The following is a 20,149-nucleotide window of genomic DNA, read 5'->3' on the forward strand; positions in this document are numbered from 1 at the left end:
TTACAGCCCTGGATACTATTTTGTGGAGTCATGGTTGACACATTTATTGTAGATTTTGTGGTCTGGTTTAAGGGGCTGGTGATAAAGCGAAACCAGAAAATCCAGCAGGAGAGTTTCAGAGAACAATCTCCATGTCTTGCTCAACAGGTCATGGCAGTTTACTACTTCTATGTTTATTTGTTGTGTGGTTTTTGAGGAAACCTATGAGCATGTTCTCAAACATTTCATTTTAAGGAGTGGGGTTGTGTTTGTGCTGCCATTGCAGTGAACCATAGATTCAGAGCATAAATGCATCTTTAAGCTTATTTACCAGCAGTGGAAAGAAAAACTTTACTCAGCTTCCATCTGCTTTTATTAAACACCAGGCTGTGGAGTTTGCTAAGAACTAAAGACATGAAGTCAGAGGCACTTCTTGGAATGTTTTACACACCCAGTCATACGGTTTACATCTATCCCGTACATATGGGCTATAGGGGCTGACTGAACCTAGTATGTTCAGGAGGCTGTTATCGTCTTCTGGGCTCCACAAACGGGATCTGTGAGATAAATGGGTGAGAACAGCCTGCTGAACACACTAGTAGGTTTAGTTTGTCCCTTTTGGCCAGGACAGATGTGTTTTTTGATAACGCCATTATCAAGACAGAGGAAAGAAAAGGCATTCACTGTCAGGGCTCTACAGCTGGGGGCAGCATGGTGGTGGGTCACTGGTTCAAATCCCTGTCTCTCTTTCTGGAGTTTTATTTTCTCGCCATGTAAATGTGGGATTTCTCCAGGAACTGAGACTGAGCTGACCGTAGGTGTGAATGTGAGGGTGGATGGATGTTTGCCTCTATGTTGACCCTGAGATGGATTGGCGACCTCGGTGTACCCCGCCTCTCACCCAATGTCAGCTGATTGGCTCCAGCTCCCCACACAACCCCCAATAGGATAAGCAGTGTAGGTTATGGATGAATGGCTCCACATCTGTCATGACCCTTTGTCAGACTGACACGCTCCCTGAGTATACTCTTCATAAAATGAATTTTTATAAAATGGCTTTTTACGAGACATTTATTTTATTGCTTTATTTTGTCTATTGTCTGTAAAACTGTTTCAGGGCTATATAAGTAATATATAAATATATTATTATAATAATAAATTGATCTGATAACAGTCATATCAGATAATTTAGAACAACTGAGAAGAATGACAAAGTATTTTAGGACTTTGAATTATTCAGTGTTGATGTGAATCTGTGAGGACGGATCCAAATGAGTGAAAGAAGAGCAAAGCAACATATGTGATACCATATGCCAGATATGATAAATATTTTATTTCTGATCAGCAAAAGACACACAATTGATGCATTTGTATCTTTCATGACTTTTCAGTACAGAGGAAAAACCCAAACATATACACAGTATGGGTATATATGTATATGGGTATATTCTAAAGTGCAAGTGATTCACAAGGGTCAATCATGCGTTACATAGCATCTGAACTTCAGTAAATCTCCTCAAATCCTTGATAACTTTTTGAATTCAATAGTAAAATAACTGTCACTTATCTATCTATATATAAATATTTATATATATATATATATATATTTATATATATGAATACAAAATAAACTTCTGAAGCTGAGTCACTGAAGCTTTTTGAATTTTGTTTTAAGCACAACAACATTTATCAATCTATTTCAAGTCTTGAGAGGAAAAGAGTACCATGAAGTGCCAGAAGTGAGGGAGTCTTTAGTCTCTAGTGTTTACAGGAGAAACAATTTCACAAAAGTCACCATGGGTCATTTGAACAATACTGCAGTACCACCTTAAGCACCCTATAGTTGAATTAAAAAAAACGAAAAACAGAAAGAAAGCGAAAGCCTTATTACTTCTCTCACTGTTGTTTTTTTTTTTTACCGATAGCCTTCATGGGTCATCTAACCTTGGGCGTGTTCTCGTCAAAGCAGACATTCAGTGTACAGGTACATTCTCTGAAATTACCATTACATGTGACTTGGTGAGGAAACAGTCAATTTGCCTTTGCCAAATATATTTTACATCGAAAAATAAATATGAGGACATGGATCGACATTTAGAAATGCTGAAATGCAAACGAGCGACCGATGCTGAGCTCACTGTGTGTTGTGACGGGTCAGAGTGTGGCCACAGTGGACGGGCATCTGGACAGCATCATGCAGGGAAGTAAGAGTTTAGCAGCAGCTGTTGGGTTTGGATTTACCCATGGACAACAGAGATACAGACATATGTATCATTAGTACATGAAGAAGCCCCGACCCTTCAGGATGCAACTTATTCTGACTGCTTTTCCATTCACCGGCTAAATAAAACATGTTGCACGTGTGCAGAACATTTCAATGCCCTTTATAGTGGTTAAGATGCAAAGTGCACATTAAACATAAAAATAGTAAGCTAGGATATACTACAGTGTGACTATAGCTCTTCCCAAAGTGATTCCTTCACAACTGCCTTTCGCACCAAATGACACAAAAGAAAAAAATGATCAGATTCACAGAACAAAAGCAAACACCACTTTACAAAAAAACAAAAAAAAACAAAACCCACAGGAACAGAGAGCGATACAGAGGAGCGACGTCTGCACACTGTGTGTGCAGTACATGTGCTGCTGCTTTACTCACGCAGCATCAGCTGGCACTGAAAAATATAAAGGTCAATTTCTTTGTTGCTGTGAATCGGTTGTGTTAGAGATTATTGCATAGTTTGGAAATCTTAAAGATAGCTGTTAAATTGACACAAAAATGAAACATCTTTTTCTGGTTTGTGCTTCACTCTCATAATCAATCCAATCCAAAATAATAATATAACAATATACAGATTAACTTTGTTTCCATAAACAGGACCGGATTCAGTTCTTTTCATGAAGTCAAAAGCTGTATCGGTAATAATACAAACATATAATAAAACATAACATAAAATGCAAAATAATTCCTTATAATTTAGTTATAAAGCAAACTGTAAAATGGCCAGTTTGCAAAGGGATTTTCTGATTCAAGCTGCTTGATAGTGAACTGAACTCAGCCCTGGTGCCAAGTTAATCTCTATATTGTATTTTCACCTGCACAAAGATTTGCAATTTACTGCAAAACAGAAATGTACGCCATTGATTATCATCTGAAAGTATCTGATACCACCATGTGTCAACCAGGTTTAGAGGAAGTAAACACCAGCATGAAGACACTTCCCAGTGACCGAGGCTCTGCACTGATTCTGAATGTCTTGATCTTAGATGGAAGAGAAAGGAATCTAATGGGACTTATAGAGTTTAAGTGTTATACTTTTTGTTATTTTACACAGAATGAAACTGTTAAATCTCTCTAATCTTCTGAGCCACCATTACAACCTTAAGTTTGTCTTTATCCTGGATGACACCACTCTCTTAAAGGCCCTGAAAACATCAACTGCTAACAATGAGTGTTGTGGTACATGAATCGGCATCTTTGTTTTATCTGCATGTGTTTTTTTGTCTGCACTCAGGTTTGAAGTGTTCGCAGATCTTTCTGAAAATGAACGTCATGCATTTTTGTGCACTGATCAGGATTTGGCGACATATGAATTGGAATCTGACGTGTCAAATTTGATCAAACCACACCAACACAGTACTGATGAACATCAGTATTTGAGTTAGTCAAGCATCAATCTGCTTGATAATAAGTAAAGAGCAGAATATCTGTTGTTACTAAAATATACTTTTACAACCAAATTTTCTGGGACTTAAAAAAAAGAGTAGAAGCTGATATTAACAACACAGTGTGTACTAGTTTGAGATATATCACCCTTTCTTTACTGTGTAATATCAAAAAATGAACATACAAATAAACTTAAATGGCACTCAGAAAGTCCCCTTAAATCCAATCAGTCTGCACCAGATTTTAAACACTCATAGACATCAGTCCTCTAAATGTGCCTGATTTTATTAATAAAGATCAATTAATTATTTACTGGTAAAACAGTTAATATTGAAAACACCTCCACCACCATCTCGTGAAGAAACATATTTCTGGATCTGCATGGTCAGAATTTGTCAGCACGCAGCCAACCGACGATAAATTTCGCCCTTCATGCAGGAAGCACCAAAAACTAGTGCAGAACCATCACAAGCATCACCACGAGGTCACTTTATGCTGGTGTCACTTCAAACCTGCTCAATCCTCTATAATGTGCACAAACCTCAGCACGTCTAGCAGCTGTGACGGCATCCTTATTATCAAACCAGAAAGTGTGTCAAAATGACGCTGTAGTTCTTGTCGTGGTCTCTTGTGACACCCATAAAGTAGATCACCTGACTTGAATGACCAACCGTGTTCCCCTATGGCCAGCACAGAGTCATGACATGGGTCCCATTCAGTCACCAGAGTGTCAGCTCTTTTTTTTTTTTTTTCTTCTTTTTTTTTTTGGTGTAGAGCTCACGTTGAAATAGGAGCCATGACTGAACTGCTTTTGTAAAATCTGTAAACTAATCAAAACTACATGAATGCATTAAAATAATAACAAAATTAAATAATAAAGTAGGAAAATAAATATTATTCCAAACAAGGCTTTTTTTTTAAATAGTCACTCTCCATCTTGACGCTGGAAGCCAGTGTGTATGTCACACGATTCACCTCAGAGAGTGATGCTCATCAGCCTGAGAAGATGGCCGCTCTCAGTCTCAGCGGTGAACGTGCTAATCAGCCCCTGCGCATACACGACTGCTTCTCACTCAGCTAAGATCATGGACACAGATTCCACTAAACATGCTCCCACATGTACTGTAGAGCTCAACAGTCTTATGTGTTACAAGTGTCTGTATGCAAGATATGCAAAATGGATCTTTTTTTATTTCCTGATCGACAGACTCGGCCATGACCAGGACACTCCTTGAGCAGGACGTGCAGGATGGTGATTTGAAACACATGACTATATCTGCCATCAGAAGAAAAAAACGGAATAAAAAACAAATTATAAGTGCTATAGCTATACACTATTTTGGTATTTCATGAATAGCATTCAGGGCAGTTTGAAGTTTTTTGGTCAGTTTAAGGTAACCTCTCAAAGGTTATGATAAAACCTCTACAGACCTCACTCTGTGTGAGCACTCTCTTTTAGAGGGCTTGCTATGGCTGTCTCAGTAAACTCAGTATACAGTACATTTAAGTGTTAGTGTTAATGTCAGAAAATAGATATGAAACTCATTTCCACATCTCATGCTCACAATTATTCGACTGGTCTCATTGCAGCAATATTAGACACATCTACCAATGATTTCCCTTTCCTATCAAGAAACTAATAATAATCCAACTACTTATTTCAATTCATGAAGACATGTCAGGATTATGAGATTGTGTTTTTGTGCTCTAGAGACGTCAACCATCATGGCTGCTTCTTTTTTTTTCTTTTCTTTTTTTTTTTTGCTTGGCATCAAAAGACGTCATAAGGATTCATCTCTGTTGGAGAAGGTGACAAGGGTCCAACAGGACCATGTTGCACAGATGCAACAGCCACATGTTCAACACTAAATGTGAGCGGACATTTTTGGAAACAGTCGATGGAAGGGGGGGGGTTCTCTCAAGCCTAAAGTGTAGGATTTACAATATAATAACAATCAAACTCTGATATCAACTCTATGGGGCATTCCAGCATTCCCTAGAGGGGCATGTTTCTGTAACCAGTCTAGCGGAGGAATGGATTCTTATCATCCCTAGAGAATAGAGGAGCTTTCATGATGATTTGAGGGTGAGTGTTTTTTTGTTTTTTTTCTTTTGAGACTGAGCGGAAGTTAGGAGCTGTCACTGGCAGAGCGCTTTTTGCCAAAATGACTGGCAGAGTCTCTGTTTCGCAGATTAGGCTGGATCTTGTACATATGGGGACCCATGGACCAGCGCCAGCTCCCACGGCCCTCCACTCCAGTTGGGATGGCGGCAGCTGCAGCCACAGCAGTGGATGGGCAGGGCTTGCTCTGCAGCAGCTGAATAAGCATGGTCATCTCTGGGCCCAGCCGCGACACCATGCTGGTCCTGACGCGGTCCACTGTGTCCTCGTCGCAGTCCACCAGGCTCTGAAGCAGCTTACCGTAAAACCTAAAATGACATGAAGCGTCACAGAAGGAATTTTTAAAAAAGGACTGAAATCTACAATATCTTCTTGTTGTGCTCTCAGATGCTCATAAAACCTTTCTATATATGTGCACATGTGCTGTTGTAATCCATATGGGTGTGACCATCCCGGGTCCAGTCCCTTTTAAGCCTTGTTCTCCCCCTCCCTGTCCACACCCAAGCCATAATCCTACATGCACTGCCACAAAGAAATGAACCAAACCATCTAAACTTGATATTCCTGTTTCATTTTCTTGCATCGTATGAATGAGTGCATGGAGCAGAAGATGAACCTAAACATCAGTAGAAATATAGACATCTGACACGCTACATAAAACAAAGGCCATCTATCATGTATATATATTTGCGCTACGAGCAGCATTTTGAGCCCTGGTGTCTTTCATTAACTTGATATCATGAATCAACTTGTATGTCAGGGGGGAGCTCACCTATTGGGGAAGTGACTTGGCAGCTGTGCCACTTCACCAATAGCATCTGGATTCGATCGGGCAACAGTGCAGATATCCAGCTTGCTGTAACATTCCTCTTGGACCTCAGATATCATTCTTTGGAAGGTGGAGCAGCGGCGGATGGTGGGGAATGCCTTCGAGGTGATGCCATTGGCAATGCACTTAAGGCTCTCCTTCACAAATGCTTTACCCTGTAAAAAAAAAGAGAGAACCGCAGTGCTTCACACATTCTTCTCCCTGCCAGCAACACCCTTATAATGCTACACCGCTCACATGCATGTAAATACATAACATGTCATGGTGGATAATGAATTGAAGTATGTACCTGAGTGTCAAATTTAGCAGCACTGTATAAGAAGGACTTGCAGATGTCATGCATGCCATCTGTGTCACAAGTTGAGTTTTCCAGGCAGGCGAAGGCTCCGCAGCCGACTTGGAGGGCACTGTTGAGACAGCGTGCCACATCTGCTGTGGGCACAGAGAATGGACCGTCAGCGGGGAAAGCCAAAAGTTGGGTTCACTGGGAATCGCTGCACACTCACTGAGCTCATTACACAAGGGGTTGCCGGGGTTCGGGCCAAAGTATGCGACAAACAAAAGAGAACTTTCATACTTTGGTGATTCACAAAAGCCATACTGTATAGTCGCTCTGGGTCAAACTCTGACTCGACCGGGGATTGGACACCTTACAGCTCAGAGACTCTCAGACACTGTTTGGCGCTGGTGGACTTTTCTCTTGGCAGACACCATATTCTACTGTTTGAGTATTTTCAGCAGAGCTTGGACGAACATCACCAGAAATACCAAAGAGTTTCCTGAAAATTGTTGGCGTGCCTGCAGACACACATAAACATACTTGTACTGCTGGCACACACACATACGAACACTCTGTCCCACAAGCCTCTGTTTTCAATTATTTTACACAGGCCGTAATTGTCGAGCTGAATTTAAAGACACGGGTTCCAAACCGCTTTAATATTCAGAACTAATAACTGAGCAGGTGTCACAGTCCATATGCACATCCACAACTGATCCCATGCACATCTACATAATGAAACACACACTCAGAAAATGCTGCCATGTTCATTTCAGAAGCATCACATGACTGTACGAGTTATTTGGCTTATTAACCCATTAGTAACCCTGATCCTCAGCTTTGTAAAATTGTAAAACAACGCTCCTGCAGCAGCAGCATTCAGCCGTTCCACCCATTCACCGAAAACCAATCTCGACCATAAGAAACACAGGTTTGATTCCTTGTGGCCGACTTGAAAAGTTACACAAATGTGTGGCTAATAAACCTCATCTGTAAATCAGTGATAGTTCCCTTTCCCTATTCTCCGTCCAAGAATCCTGTGAGATGGCAGGCGGCCTGACTCAAGTCATTCGTAATAAGTGTTAAGAGATGTCACTGAGGATCCTAAAGCTGCTTGGCAGACTTTGAATCTGGGGCCCCTATTTTGACCTGCACAGTCAGTCTGGCTGCCATCAGGGACCAGAGGTCGCTCCCAAAAATACAGAGAGAAGTGAGCTGCAATCGTATGATGATGAAGCAGTTCCTGCAGGAGGGAATCAGCATCCCTGATACCGGGGCTGCCATTTGTGTGAAGGGAGAAAAGTGAACATTTGAATGAAGCCATGCAGATTCGTGCTTTGCTGTGTCATTTTCTGATGATTATCAAGAAGGATTTTTGGTTTAGGGTCTTTCTATTTTATGATGGATAAACATATTTGTCCAAAAGCCCCAGTGGGTCTGTGGCTTTTTCTGAGGCATGCTGGAGAAAATGTACAAAGAGATACACGTGATGATTTGTGTTCCATGCATTGTAACCACCTCAAGTCCAGTATAATGCTGGATAGTTGGACCAATGCAGCAGCCAAAGCCACAGAGACTTACAGCATGACACAGCCTGCACTCTCAGGTGTCAGCGCCAGGCTCCATGCTCATCTGTTGCCGGCAGGACACCGGTAAAAAAAAACAACCTACAGCCTCAATCCAGCTGATATTTTCCCTCATCAATCCCCTCATTTACACAGGAAAAGGCTGCATAGGCCAAAAAATAAAAAAAGAGAGGAAATAAAAGAATGTTTGCTGCTGTGCGTTACGTTAATGGTGCGTAAAAGCTGTGCGCCCTCTGAGATGTATGCAAATAGGAGCAGCGTGATACTTACAAGGGCTGTTGGAAGAGAAGCGTGCTCTCCTGGGCGAATAAGACTCGTTCTGGTCCAGTTCGTAAGCGGATGCGTTCAGCACCATCAGGAGGAAAAGTCCGGTCCTCAGAGGCATCGTCCTCCTCTCAACACAGCTCATCACACAACTGAACGCAAAGGGACGCCTCCTGCTCTGCGTGGGATTCCTAAAAGAAACGACGCTCCAAACGCGAGCAGAGCAACAATATGTGGCACAAGTACAGGCAGCCAGCAAAACGTGTCCACACCGGACTCCTCACTATCCCTTTGACAGATGCCGATGTCAGGTCTGCACGGGTTTATATGGGAGCGCTGCGCGTTACGAGTTTGGCGTGCGGACCAATCAGAGCGCAGCATCCAGGACCGTGCTCCTGCTCCCTCCGCTAAACTAATTGATAAAATCAGTTAACACTGTAGATGCTCCGGCTCTATACACCTCAAGGTTGTGATTTCTTATGAGCAACGAAACATATATTTCTCATAGTGGAAGTTTCTATTACTCCACCTTCTCCATCTACCTGTGCCCTCAGCTTCACCTGAACCTCACCACATCCATGAAGCATCACATCTTTGATTGATTCCTTGGCTATGAAGTGGTCAGTTCATTCATGAGACATGGCATAAAGGGTTACTGATACATTACCTGGTGTACGGATGTCGAGATGTTGTTTCACTACAACTTGTCTTTTGCTTGGAGGGAGGATGGTCTGATGTTTTAGGAAGAACTGAAGAGGGATTTTATTTTCTTCGTTCCCTAAATTACTGGCAGCTACACTTACCAGCATGATACTGTAATTCCACAGTGTACTTATAATGTAATTCCACAACAACAGCTTATCACGGTGAAAAAACATTTACAGTACAATACTAGTTTGTTTGCCATACTTTTATTTTAGCTTTCCTATTGTAGTTTCCAATCACAGTTTATTGGTGTATAATGTATTTAAGTACTGCAGCATGTGATGATTACAACATCATTTAAAATCCTACATTTCAAAATGAAAACCCCTCAAAATTGGTAGTATACAAATGGCCCGGAGAAGACATGGCCTCACAGTATCAGGCTTTTATAACCAAATGAAATATCGAACAAACAAATGTTTTACACTTTTGCTGAAGTGTAAAACATTTGCTGACTTTTCCTAATGCTGAACAGGTTCAATATTTATATAGTGAATGTATTGATAATGTATTTCCATCATGGAATTTATTTTCAAAGAAAGATTTATTGATATCAGATCAGAAACCTCTCTTAGCCCCGACCGCCAGTCAAACTAAATTCCGTAAATCTGACCACAGCTAATGATCTCATATTATGAAAATCATATTCTATTGTTAATATTTGAAGTGGTGACACATTTAGATTCCTTTAGTCCAAAGTATTACAGAGTATTTAACCAAGCAGTGTTTTAGTCAAATGTGATGCTTACTGTCCCACACTTAAATGCCTTTGCCCAAATATCAACCCAGAATATTCAAATGTCAGGTCATTTATTATCACTGGCATTTTCCTGAGCCGTGCCCACTGATGACTCCATTGTTTAGCTCACGGAATCTACCGCACGTGGAGATTAACTACCTGCACTGTTGACATAAAGTGTGGATGGTGACTGTTGCTGACCTGATTCTCTATTCTTCTTTATTTGACGGAGAAATGTTGGCTCAGAGTCCACTTACTTGCAGCTGCACGTGCCGGCGCACAGAGGATGATGTGTGGGACTCGAAACTATCATTTATCATGGACGCTTCACGCCTCTTCACCCAGCGCCATGCACCCATTACAGACAGAATCAGACACGATGGAGCTGGTTTTTCTCATGATCACAGAGGGGAGTTAAAAGAAATATGAGGAAGACTTTTGGTTTAGTTTTAACATCAGACGATTCTTTTTCAACTGAAATGAATTCCCTTCATTAACCTGAAAACATTTGTCCTCAGTAGGAGCCTCAGTCTGATTTATACTTTTACATAGTTTTCAGCTAGATTACTTTTCTCCTCCTGTGGTGTTTAAGCGAGCAGAGAGGGCCTTTCCTCTGTGTTCTGATTATCTGTGGACCATCGTTGTGCCATAACCTTAATTTCTCCAACAGCGTTGTCAGGAGTTGGGCACGATTTCCAGCTGTTGGCACCTTATGTCTAGTGGGGAATCCAAACATGGGCCCCTGCCAGCGGCACCAATGGACTTTATAAAGAAAAGATGATATGAAAGTAACATCCTAATAAAAGAGCCAATGTCTCTTTTCACAATCAATTATTATCAGCATCGTAGTCTAAGACAGACATTAGCTGCACTCTAGACGTATAAGATTTGACAACTTGGACAGTTAAAACTAAGCTGGATCCCTTACAACTCTTTCAGGGACCAAAAACCTAAGTAAGTGATTTAATTTACTTGATTGCTTGAAGGTTATAATTTGATGGCACTATTTATATACTATTTCAGAGCTTTTCGTCTTGTCTTATTTCAAAAAGTCTGTTGCGGTGAAGGAGTCTCCACAGTGATGGCTGGCTCTCCTCCCTGCAGATTTGGTGTGGAAAACAGGATGTCAAAGACCAACGTGCTTGCTTATTGGTTATGTCAGCACTCCTAAAACACCTGGAGACAACAACAATGTGAACAGTGTGTGAGATCCCAGGCAGATTCTGAGCTCATATTCATGCTCTCCATGAATATATTGCTGCTCTTGCATTTATCGCTCTCCCGTGTTATTTATTTTTTTCTCACTAAAGTGGGTGGGGGGTGTGCTGCTGAAACTGAAGACGTGAGACTGAGAGTTTATTCATGAGTTTTGGAAGTCGGTCTCATCCTTGTTAGCACATCACAGCAAACTCTCCCCTGCTGGATGGAGCCATACCACAAACACATTTGAGAATACCACTTGAGCGTCCTCTTGGGGGGGAAGGATAATGAATTCCTTTGTCAGGTAGAAGAAGGTGCTTCACCTTGTTTTCAGAAATATAACAGACAACGCAGAGGGCAGGGTTCACGCAAAGGACAGATCTGCTACAGAGAATCCACATACAGTCAGAGCGGCCTGCTGCAGCATGACACTTTTTGCATTCATTTACATTGAGGTGGATGAACTGATCCTCTGATTAGAAGTCACTTTGCATCGAAGTTAAATTCCCCCCCCCTCCCTGAGCTTATTGCTGTTTGCCTGACAGCAGCTTCCTCTGCAATTATATGATTACGAGATTGCTCATTATGAGCGAGAGATTTGAAATTAGTGTAATAAATGGGAGAGTCATCTTTTATCATGCACAAGCAAATGAATCACAAATATTGCTAATGTCTTCGCCGAAGCTTTGTTTTAACGAGTTTATTTAATGAGCTGCATAAAAACACTCCCAAGGTGTCACCTGAAGGACAGTGCAAGTCTAACTGCGTCCACCAGAGGGACTGTAGTCAGATGCTGCTGATTTACATGAGCTATAACTGTGAAGTAACACCTCCAAACAGTCTGCTGGTGTGTGGGAGGGGTAAGATTATGATTTGTGAAATTTGAGATGTGGAGAGGAGACAGAGAAGACAAGACGCCCTGCAGGATTATTATGACGTGCAGGTTACTCACATGTCAACGGTGTTGTGTTTGCACCTCCATTTAGATTTCTCTGTGTGTGTGTGTGTGTGTGTGTGTGTGTGTGTGTGTGTGTGTGTGTGTGTTTTCATATGTGATGTTTGGTCCGGGGGATAAATCGTTTTGCTTTCTAGCGTTCACAGGAGAATAACACTTCATTATTAGGGAACTGTTTTGCAGGAGGAGGAGGTATGTGGAGAACTACGAAATAACCAGTATCTGTCCATCAGACGGAGCATCCAGCAGTGGCATCAGCTGTGAGACAATTTAGAGAGAGACACCCCCCCCCAACTGGTAAAAGAGAGACAATGTTAAAAATGTCAAGAAGAGATCTGGAATGAATAAACATCCTCCTATAAAGCTGTCAGGATGCAGAGAAAATGGATGTAAAGTCTATTGAAACACTATGATGAGAACAATTAGATTGAGATTTGGTTTCTGTGGGCACTGAGCAGCTAAGCCCATTTACTATTGTCAGTGATATTTTTAGATGTGAAGTTTAAATGGCATTTGCAGGAAAACCTATGTTTGTCTTTTTAGCACATGATTATAACTGGAAAAAAATACCAATTTTTCATTCCCATCACCAGAAGTGAAGGTCTAATCTTGTGGGCTTATTTTCTTGAGGGTGTTACATTCATTTTGTCCTGCGTAGTATCTGAATGGATGGTGTTTTCCCTCTAACAGATGTCTGCATGACTCGAACACAATGCAAAAGCTCAGGGGACCAGCATTCCTGAATGTGTGTCCAGAATGAGTAGCATAGCAGGGCTATACATCTGGTGGCTGGAATGAAAACATGCTGCAGCTCTGAAACATTAGGAGCAAAACATTACATACACAAAGTCAACTGCTGCAAATGTTGTCATGGATTTACTGCTCTGGAAAATAAGTGGGAATCAAAAAATTGTAATAACATAAACAGCTTATGCAAGATCATGTTTTGATGATACAGCTGGACGACTGTGAAGGAACATTTCTCATTAAGATGTCTTTCTAAATATGTTACATATAGTGTGAGAGTATGAAACAACCCTACAACAATAACTGATGATGATGATTCTTGTCTGACCCTTAAATTTGAGTTACATCGATTTGGATCTTGCTGAGCCTCCTTGACCAGAGTTCATCCCTGACCTCAGCAAGTCTCATGTGGTCACATGCAAACATCCGTGCGGCTGAAGTGTCCTTGAAGAAGATACTGAATCTCAGCCTCTGTGGTTCTGTACAGCTGACCCACACTTTTACCTCCTGCACACAACTTATTTCTCCTCCTGCAATGATGCTGTTCACCCAGATCAGGAGCAAAAGGACAGAAAAAGTGCAGATTTGATGTTGTTTCTGCTTATTGTTGTTGTGTGTGTGTGTTTGGCTGTTTTTCCTGTTTTCTGTGGCAAGTCGGATTGGAAACATTTTTAATCAGAATGCTTTTGAAGTACAATTGTGGAAATAAGTGTTGTCTGCTTTCTTGGGCATTGCTGTTGAGGATACATTTGAAATACATTAATTTATCAGACCCACACTATTTCCCAAAGGGCAGAGCTCTATGAATCACTGACTGCATGACAGCATAGAGCTTCATCATCGCTCCTGCAGCGTTGCCTTCGTGTAGCTGTTTGAAACACCTGTCATCTGGTAGATTTTTTTTGTATCCTCTGGTGCACAGGTGTGTGCAGTTACTGTTTCCCAAAGCAGCATGGGGGATTTAAATGTACTATAAATATAATTTACTTTGTAGTTTGCTTGAGCAACATCCACTGCAAATAAATATTAATGACACCATCATATATTCTGACTTCATCATCATAAAATCTAAAGAAACTTATCGGTATCCCAGCGCTTGACATGGGAAAGTCATGTGTGGAATTTGCTCGGTAAAATAAGAAATTCACAGTTTGAGATTTGCAACTTCCTGAATGATTTATTGGTCGTTTCAGACTTTTTAAATCTAATGTCATGGCTCTTCAGTCAAACATGTTATATTTGTGGGTCAGTCCAATGTTTAAAGTGTTGAAGTACTTAATCGCTGCATTTTCATGTTTTCTATGCAGCGCACAAATATAGTTGTTTGAATAAGGCAACAATGTCCTCAAGTTAAACTTTAACCTAACTCTCATGGATTTCAGATAATTACTGTCATTCTTTACATTCCGGCATCCAAGCACACACTTGCATTTGTGCAATAACGCCTCAGATACACACACACACACACACCCACGCTCACTCAGTCCTTGTACTTTGGAAGGAATCTGTCTGTATGCAGCATGCAGTAGTACCTAGCCTATGTTCCCTTCACCCAGCCATCTGGTTTCAGTTCAGACCCATCTGGATCTGTCTCCAGCCCAGGCATCTCAGGAATACATTTTGGAGGGGTGCCCACATCCGTTCACACAGACAAGTGTTTTCAATTACTCAATTTTAAATGTCTCTAAAACCCGAGTGATTGAGCTTTTTTTCCTCTTCTTGTAAAGCTGCAGTGGTGGTTAATACTTCTTTAAAAAGGGCTGCTTCAAAGGCAGATGGCTAACCAGTACATATAAGATGTCAACCGGGTTACACCTTGACGGCAGGGTCAAGTCACCGCTCCAATCTACAAGCCCGAGTGCAACCGTATTCACAGATCACAAACACATACTTGTTTGCTGATTTCAGCGCTACCGCAAATATCCTCTGGGGCGACATGAAGGAGCTGGAGAGCCGAGGAGTGATGAGAACCATGCAGAGAGCTCCACTCATATGAAAACTGACAGGACGATTCCACGAGCGGCCACATCAAACAGAACGAGTCAGCTTTATGTGTTGTTGAGGTCTGAATCATGAAAAACAGAGGACATTTGAGGTTTATAGCAGTTTTTGATATATGCAACATCAGTTATTCATTTCTTAATTGGAATTTATGGCGGTCGCCTATTCCAATCTGCTGCGTTCATACAAATACAAAAATGGGATACAGGTAGTTTTGGATCCTACTTGTTGCTTCATGTATTTTCTGCAATTTTTCATATGTACATTCTAATAAAACCTTGTTTTGATAGATGATGTACAGCAGGAAGAGAAATATATGAAAGTGTGATAAAAAAGTGTGTGATAAATATCTTAATATTTTCTATCACTGACAAAGAACTTCCATTTCTTACAGAGCTGTGTGCATGCTTTTCTGTGTGTGTGTGTGTGTGTGTCACACATTAACCCACCCAGATTAATTTCTGCTGTGTCAGAGTGACGCTTGTACGTGAATCTATTTTAAATTGTGACCAACAACACATTTTAATGACTTCTATGACTAAACCAGTGGAGAGCTTCCCCAGGATGCCCATGGGCATGTACTCACACAGCTACAGTATTTCACATGGCTGTGTGATAAGGTCTGTAGTGTAGCACTTCTACATTGTCACAGGCGGTGGCAGTTAATCCAAAGGAAATACTGCCCCTTTTTTCAATTTGCATGCTAATACCATTCCTGATTTAATCTGATATGAGCTGCACAGTGGTAGCCCTCATATAAGTTACCCATCAGGCATCCACTCACCATCACTCACATCTATCTTGAATTAGTGCTGCAGCAGCTCGCAGCATCCTATTCAAATGTTGTAAGGCCTCCTTCAGACCCACAATAGCACTGCGTCAAAAGTGTAGCCTCACCATTCATTTCACTGAGATTACTGCATTGTCATAGAGGGGGCCACCCATAAAAAAAGAAAAGAAAAGAAAACTAAACTTGGTCCTGGCTCGACTTTTGCCACAGCTCAGCGCAATGTCATCCAGCAATGCAACTATTTGGACAATCAAATACGAACCAGGGACAGCTTAAGCACTTAAGTCTGGAGGGACGAAGCAGCTGTTTGTTTACAAACCAGCTGTTTATTAAGATGTAACTACGACCCATCGTTCCATTTTATTGCTTGGCGACTTCTGGCGGTCAAACACAAAACACAGGACTTTTCATTTCAGCTGACTGAAAATGTGAAAATCATTTGTCCGGTAAGTTGGTGGAAACTCACCACATTCAACACCAGACACCAGGTGGCTAGGCAGGGTGTTCGGCTAGATCTAGAGCTGCTGAGGAGAACAGTCAGTCGCTCTGGATGAAGAGAAAAGCCTCCTCATCTGGACTATGAAGCTAGTGGATGGCATCTAAGGGGTGAGGCGATGCTGGGAATCACTGCTGAGTCCTCAGGAGGTGCTGTGGGGCCAGTCAGTGAACCTTGGGTGTGGTCCACTTGATAACCCATAGATGCCACCATGCACTCACTTGACCAACCTGCAGAATCTAGGCAGGTCTATGGGGACGTAGCATTTCAGTTGGAGAGCAGGACATTAAGATTTTGTAATGCTTTCGCTCCAATCCCTGTACTCACAGAGGCTCTGCTTGTGCTCAGATTTTCTCTGCTAGTTTTCAAACCATGTGATTGCATTTAGATATTTTGTTGTTTGAAGAGATTTCCTATGCTCAAGCTGCAGCTCCTCAAACTGAAAGATCACAGTCTTGACTAATGACAAGAAAACAACCCAGAGTGTCTCTTAAAGAAAGCTCCACACCTTTAAAGTTAAAGGCTGGATAGTATTGGTAGGGATCAGGAAGTCTATCCCTCCCATCTGCCACAGTGGAGGTCATCATTGATTGAGGGCAACAGGTTACATTATGTCAGCAAAACATCGAGGAAAAATTTATTTGAATGTCTGAACAACTATTTCGTTCCAAACTGTCAGATATTGAAACATTTCTCAGCATAGGTGAAAGGTTTGACCTGCTGGTTGCGCTATGGGAAAAAACAATTCGGAACAAGGCCAACATTGCCATATACTCATGCAGTAAGAATGGCTAAAAATAGAAGATATAAAGTAAATCGCTCTTCTGAAAGTATAATTAAAGGCTTGAAAGGATCTGGACGACAACATGGTCTGTTGATTGCACAATACAAAAAGAATCTGTAACCCATTTGCAAACTTGCAGCATTTATTACCAAATAAAGGCTAAGATTATTGCCAGAAATGGCATGTCTTTGCTACATTTGTGTGGTGAGATGCTGAAGTTATCACATTTATTCTTCTGGCGTTACTTTCTAATACTGTATCATTTATCTTTCAGGGAATACTCATCACAGTCAATGGGAGGTGCGGATTTTAGGATAAATGCAACCTAACTTTGACCCTTAAATGATGTACGCCATGTGCTGAGAATGAAATTGGGCATAAGCTGTTTTCCTGAAAAAACCTGCAGCGTTGGCCTGTTGCAGCATGTGTCTTGTTGTCTAATGAATAAATCTCATTATTAACCCTGCCTGTGTGTGTATGGGCATTTGTGGTTGCAGTCTACTTTGTGGTTAAATGGATTTTCATTAAGGACCAATAGTGTATTGGAAAAAAAAGATAAAACAAAGTTAATGTCCTTTGTTAGTTATACACATTATTTATTGAGCTCATGTTGCCTGCTCGTGTTTGTGTGTTGCAGAAAAAGTAAATAAAGCCTTAAAACTCCCCACATACACCAACAAGCTATAATTCTCACCATTACACTAATTCCCATGTTGTTAAATGTCTTTTATGCACAGCTTTTTTCCCGTAATGACCCGAAGTGAACAGAGTTTGAAATCTGGAGGACCGTTGTGGTTTTGATTTATGATGCTGGCGTGTTTCTCAATGGTTTTGCGGTATTCATCACATCTATGCTTAATCCCTAATCAGGGTTATGTGCATAGCACTCTATCAAGATCCCTTCAACATCGCTCAGAGAATGTGGACTTGGTAATTGAATTTGACCGTGGCTTATGGTGGGAACATGAGCCAGATGCCAGGATGTTTATGGTGTTGTTGCTTCGCGGGCAGCAGTGTACACAACCTCTGTCTATAACAAAAGCCAGATTTTCCATGCCCGGCGCATCCTCGTGGTCAAAACATGTAATTACTTGTGTCATAGTAATGAAACCGGTGTGAGTGATGATATGCATCAGTGACGGTCATTCCAGTGTGAGACCGACAAAGAAAATGTTGCGATCATTTCCCATTATCACCTATTCATATCATTTTCATTGATTTTTACTTTACCATTTGCACCATTACCCATTAACTTGATCATTTACCCTGTGTGCCAAAGCCTCATAACCATATGATTGTAAAACTAATTTATGTAACAGGGCCTGGAAATAATGGATTCAGATACCATTGATGGAAACAAGTATCGCAGGTGGGGGCAGGAAGTCACCACCATCGAAGGGGCCCGGACAGAGTGCGGAGGTTCAAGGAACTTTGATGGTCATTGCAGATCCCCTGGCATTTCAATGCAAGGTTACACTCATACAAAATAACCAATCTGATAAATCCTGAGGCAAACTCCATGAGAATGCTTTCGCAGATTTTCTTCAGTCTTGTCCGAACAGGCTCAGGTTTATTTTGGTTGCTTGATAAATCCTGAAAATATATTGCAATGTACTTTGGACAACTCCAGTAGTTTCTCTGTGGACTCAAACAGCAGTACTTTGACATAGTGTTGGATCTGGACCCCAAAAAAACATGACCAATTATAGACTGATTGTTGCTCTTTTTCATATCTATTATTATTGTCTTAATTTTAATATGGTCTTTAATGTGAATCAAACACTATGGTCTTTAAAGTCACCGTGTCTTGTCCAAATTATTGTGTCAGACATCACCATCACCAAAACCCCAGGCAAGAGAAGGTTATTTGGAATAATGGCATTTCATTCTTCCAGCAGAGAAACAGAGAGTTTCACAGTCAATGCCAAGCTGTCGTGGAGGCCAGCACCTTGCTTCAATTTATAAACTATCCTTAGCCCTGTTTTTCTAGGAATAACATCCATATTGTTTTTTATTATGGGCCATACCAATGTTCAGTATCAATACAGAAAGTAGTTTGTCCCAGAGAGGCACCATATGTTTTAGTTAAACCTGACCACCATCTATTCTCCTAACCTCAACCATAATTTAGTTGCTGTGGGAAGGTACTATAGAAAGCACTAATTGTCAAAACACAGGAATTAAACAAGGAAATGTTTTGTTTTAAAATAATAATTTCCTTTGCAGAAACGCACATCCCCACTATAAACCATCTCACTGCAATCGTTTCTCTCTCTAAACAAATAAATGAATGGAAACACTCTAGTAATGACTAGATAAAGCAAAGTTACACACGTATGTAGCTCCCGTATATATGTAGCTCACCATCATCTAAGTAATCATTTATTTTAGTAACACACAAATTCTCATGCATACAACCAGTTGTGTCAGTAACGATGACGTTACCAAGGGTAAAATCAGATTAAAGCATTCCATCGATGAGCATCACGACCCCAGAGGTGCAACCACCATGACAACCACAAATCAAAGTGACATTACTACAGTCTAATTACAGACATTAAGTGTAATTATACAGTGACAAGTGACAGAGGCTGTGGTGATCAATTGAGCATGAGCAAAAAAAGAAATCAACACTATCAAACTTTTTACAAACACAAATGAGCCAGTTGTCATTAGCTGTTGTCTCTATCTTTTTTTGTTTGTTGTTTTGTTTAAGTATCTGAGTTGCTTGAGCTAAATGTGTGGGTTTCACTTTCCCAACGCTCTTTTAAGAATGATTACATAACTTGTTTTGGATTATGCAAAGTGCTTATGAGGAGAGAATTTGTAGTAGCAATGCTGGTAATTACAAAAGGACAATTATTCACTCGTTGGCAACATAATCAACAGTTCTGCAGTTTATTGCAGTGATCCTGTGAGGAACAGTCTTGACCTGCCTTTCCAAAGCTGAGCTTATAGTACACAAAAAAGAAAGAAGTGTCTCCTCGAGCCACAGCCCACTAGTT

The 20,149-nt window shown here is 40.9% G+C and overlaps 1 protein-coding gene across 2 annotated transcripts; it reads right to left on the bottom strand.

Annotated features, from left to right (window-relative positions):
• Window positions 1-1,284: 1,284 nt before the first annotated feature.
• On the bottom strand, window positions 1,285-9,027 carry stc1 (stanniocalcin 1). Of its 2 annotated transcripts, none has more exons than XM_069523955.1 (4): window positions 8,734-9,027; window positions 6,887-7,026; window positions 6,541-6,752; window positions 1,285-6,076 (listed from the first exon to the last, which is right to left on the bottom strand). In XM_069523955.1, exons 1-4 carry the CDS (start codon window positions 8,870-8,872, stop codon window positions 5,776-5,778), a joined length of 792 nt encoding a protein of 263 aa, XP_069380056.1. In that variant the 5' UTR covers window positions 8,873-9,027; the 3' UTR covers window positions 1,285-5,775. The 2 variants fall into 2 exon arrangements, with proteins under 2 accessions (XP_069380056.1, XP_019949281.2); XM_020093722.2 differs by having other exon boundaries at window positions 6,887-7,029.
• Window positions 9,028-20,149: the final 11,122 nt, after the last annotated feature.

The sequence above is a fragment of the Paralichthys olivaceus genome, chromosome 4 (genome assembly GCF_024713975.1).
Source record: "Paralichthys olivaceus isolate ysfri-2021 chromosome 4, ASM2471397v2, whole genome shotgun sequence".
Classification (NCBI taxonomy): domain Eukaryota; kingdom Metazoa; phylum Chordata; class Actinopteri; order Pleuronectiformes; family Paralichthyidae; genus Paralichthys; species Paralichthys olivaceus.

What these genes read in the sequence shown, in the direction of transcription:
- stc1 (XM_020093722.2), bottom strand. Translation starts at nt 8,872, where the DNA reads ATGAGCTGTGTTGAGAGGAGGACGATGCCTCTGAGGACCGGACTTTTC. An exon ending in CTGCTAAATTTGACACTCAG is followed by an intron (nt 6,753 to 6,886) that starts GTACATACTTCA and finishes TTTTTTTTACAG; the next exon opens with GGTAAAGCATTTGTGAAGGA. An exon ending in CCAAGTCACTTCCCCAATAG is followed by an intron (nt 6,077 to 6,540) that starts GTGAGCTCCCCC and finishes ATGTCATTTTAG; the next exon opens with GTTTTACGGTAAGCTGCTTC.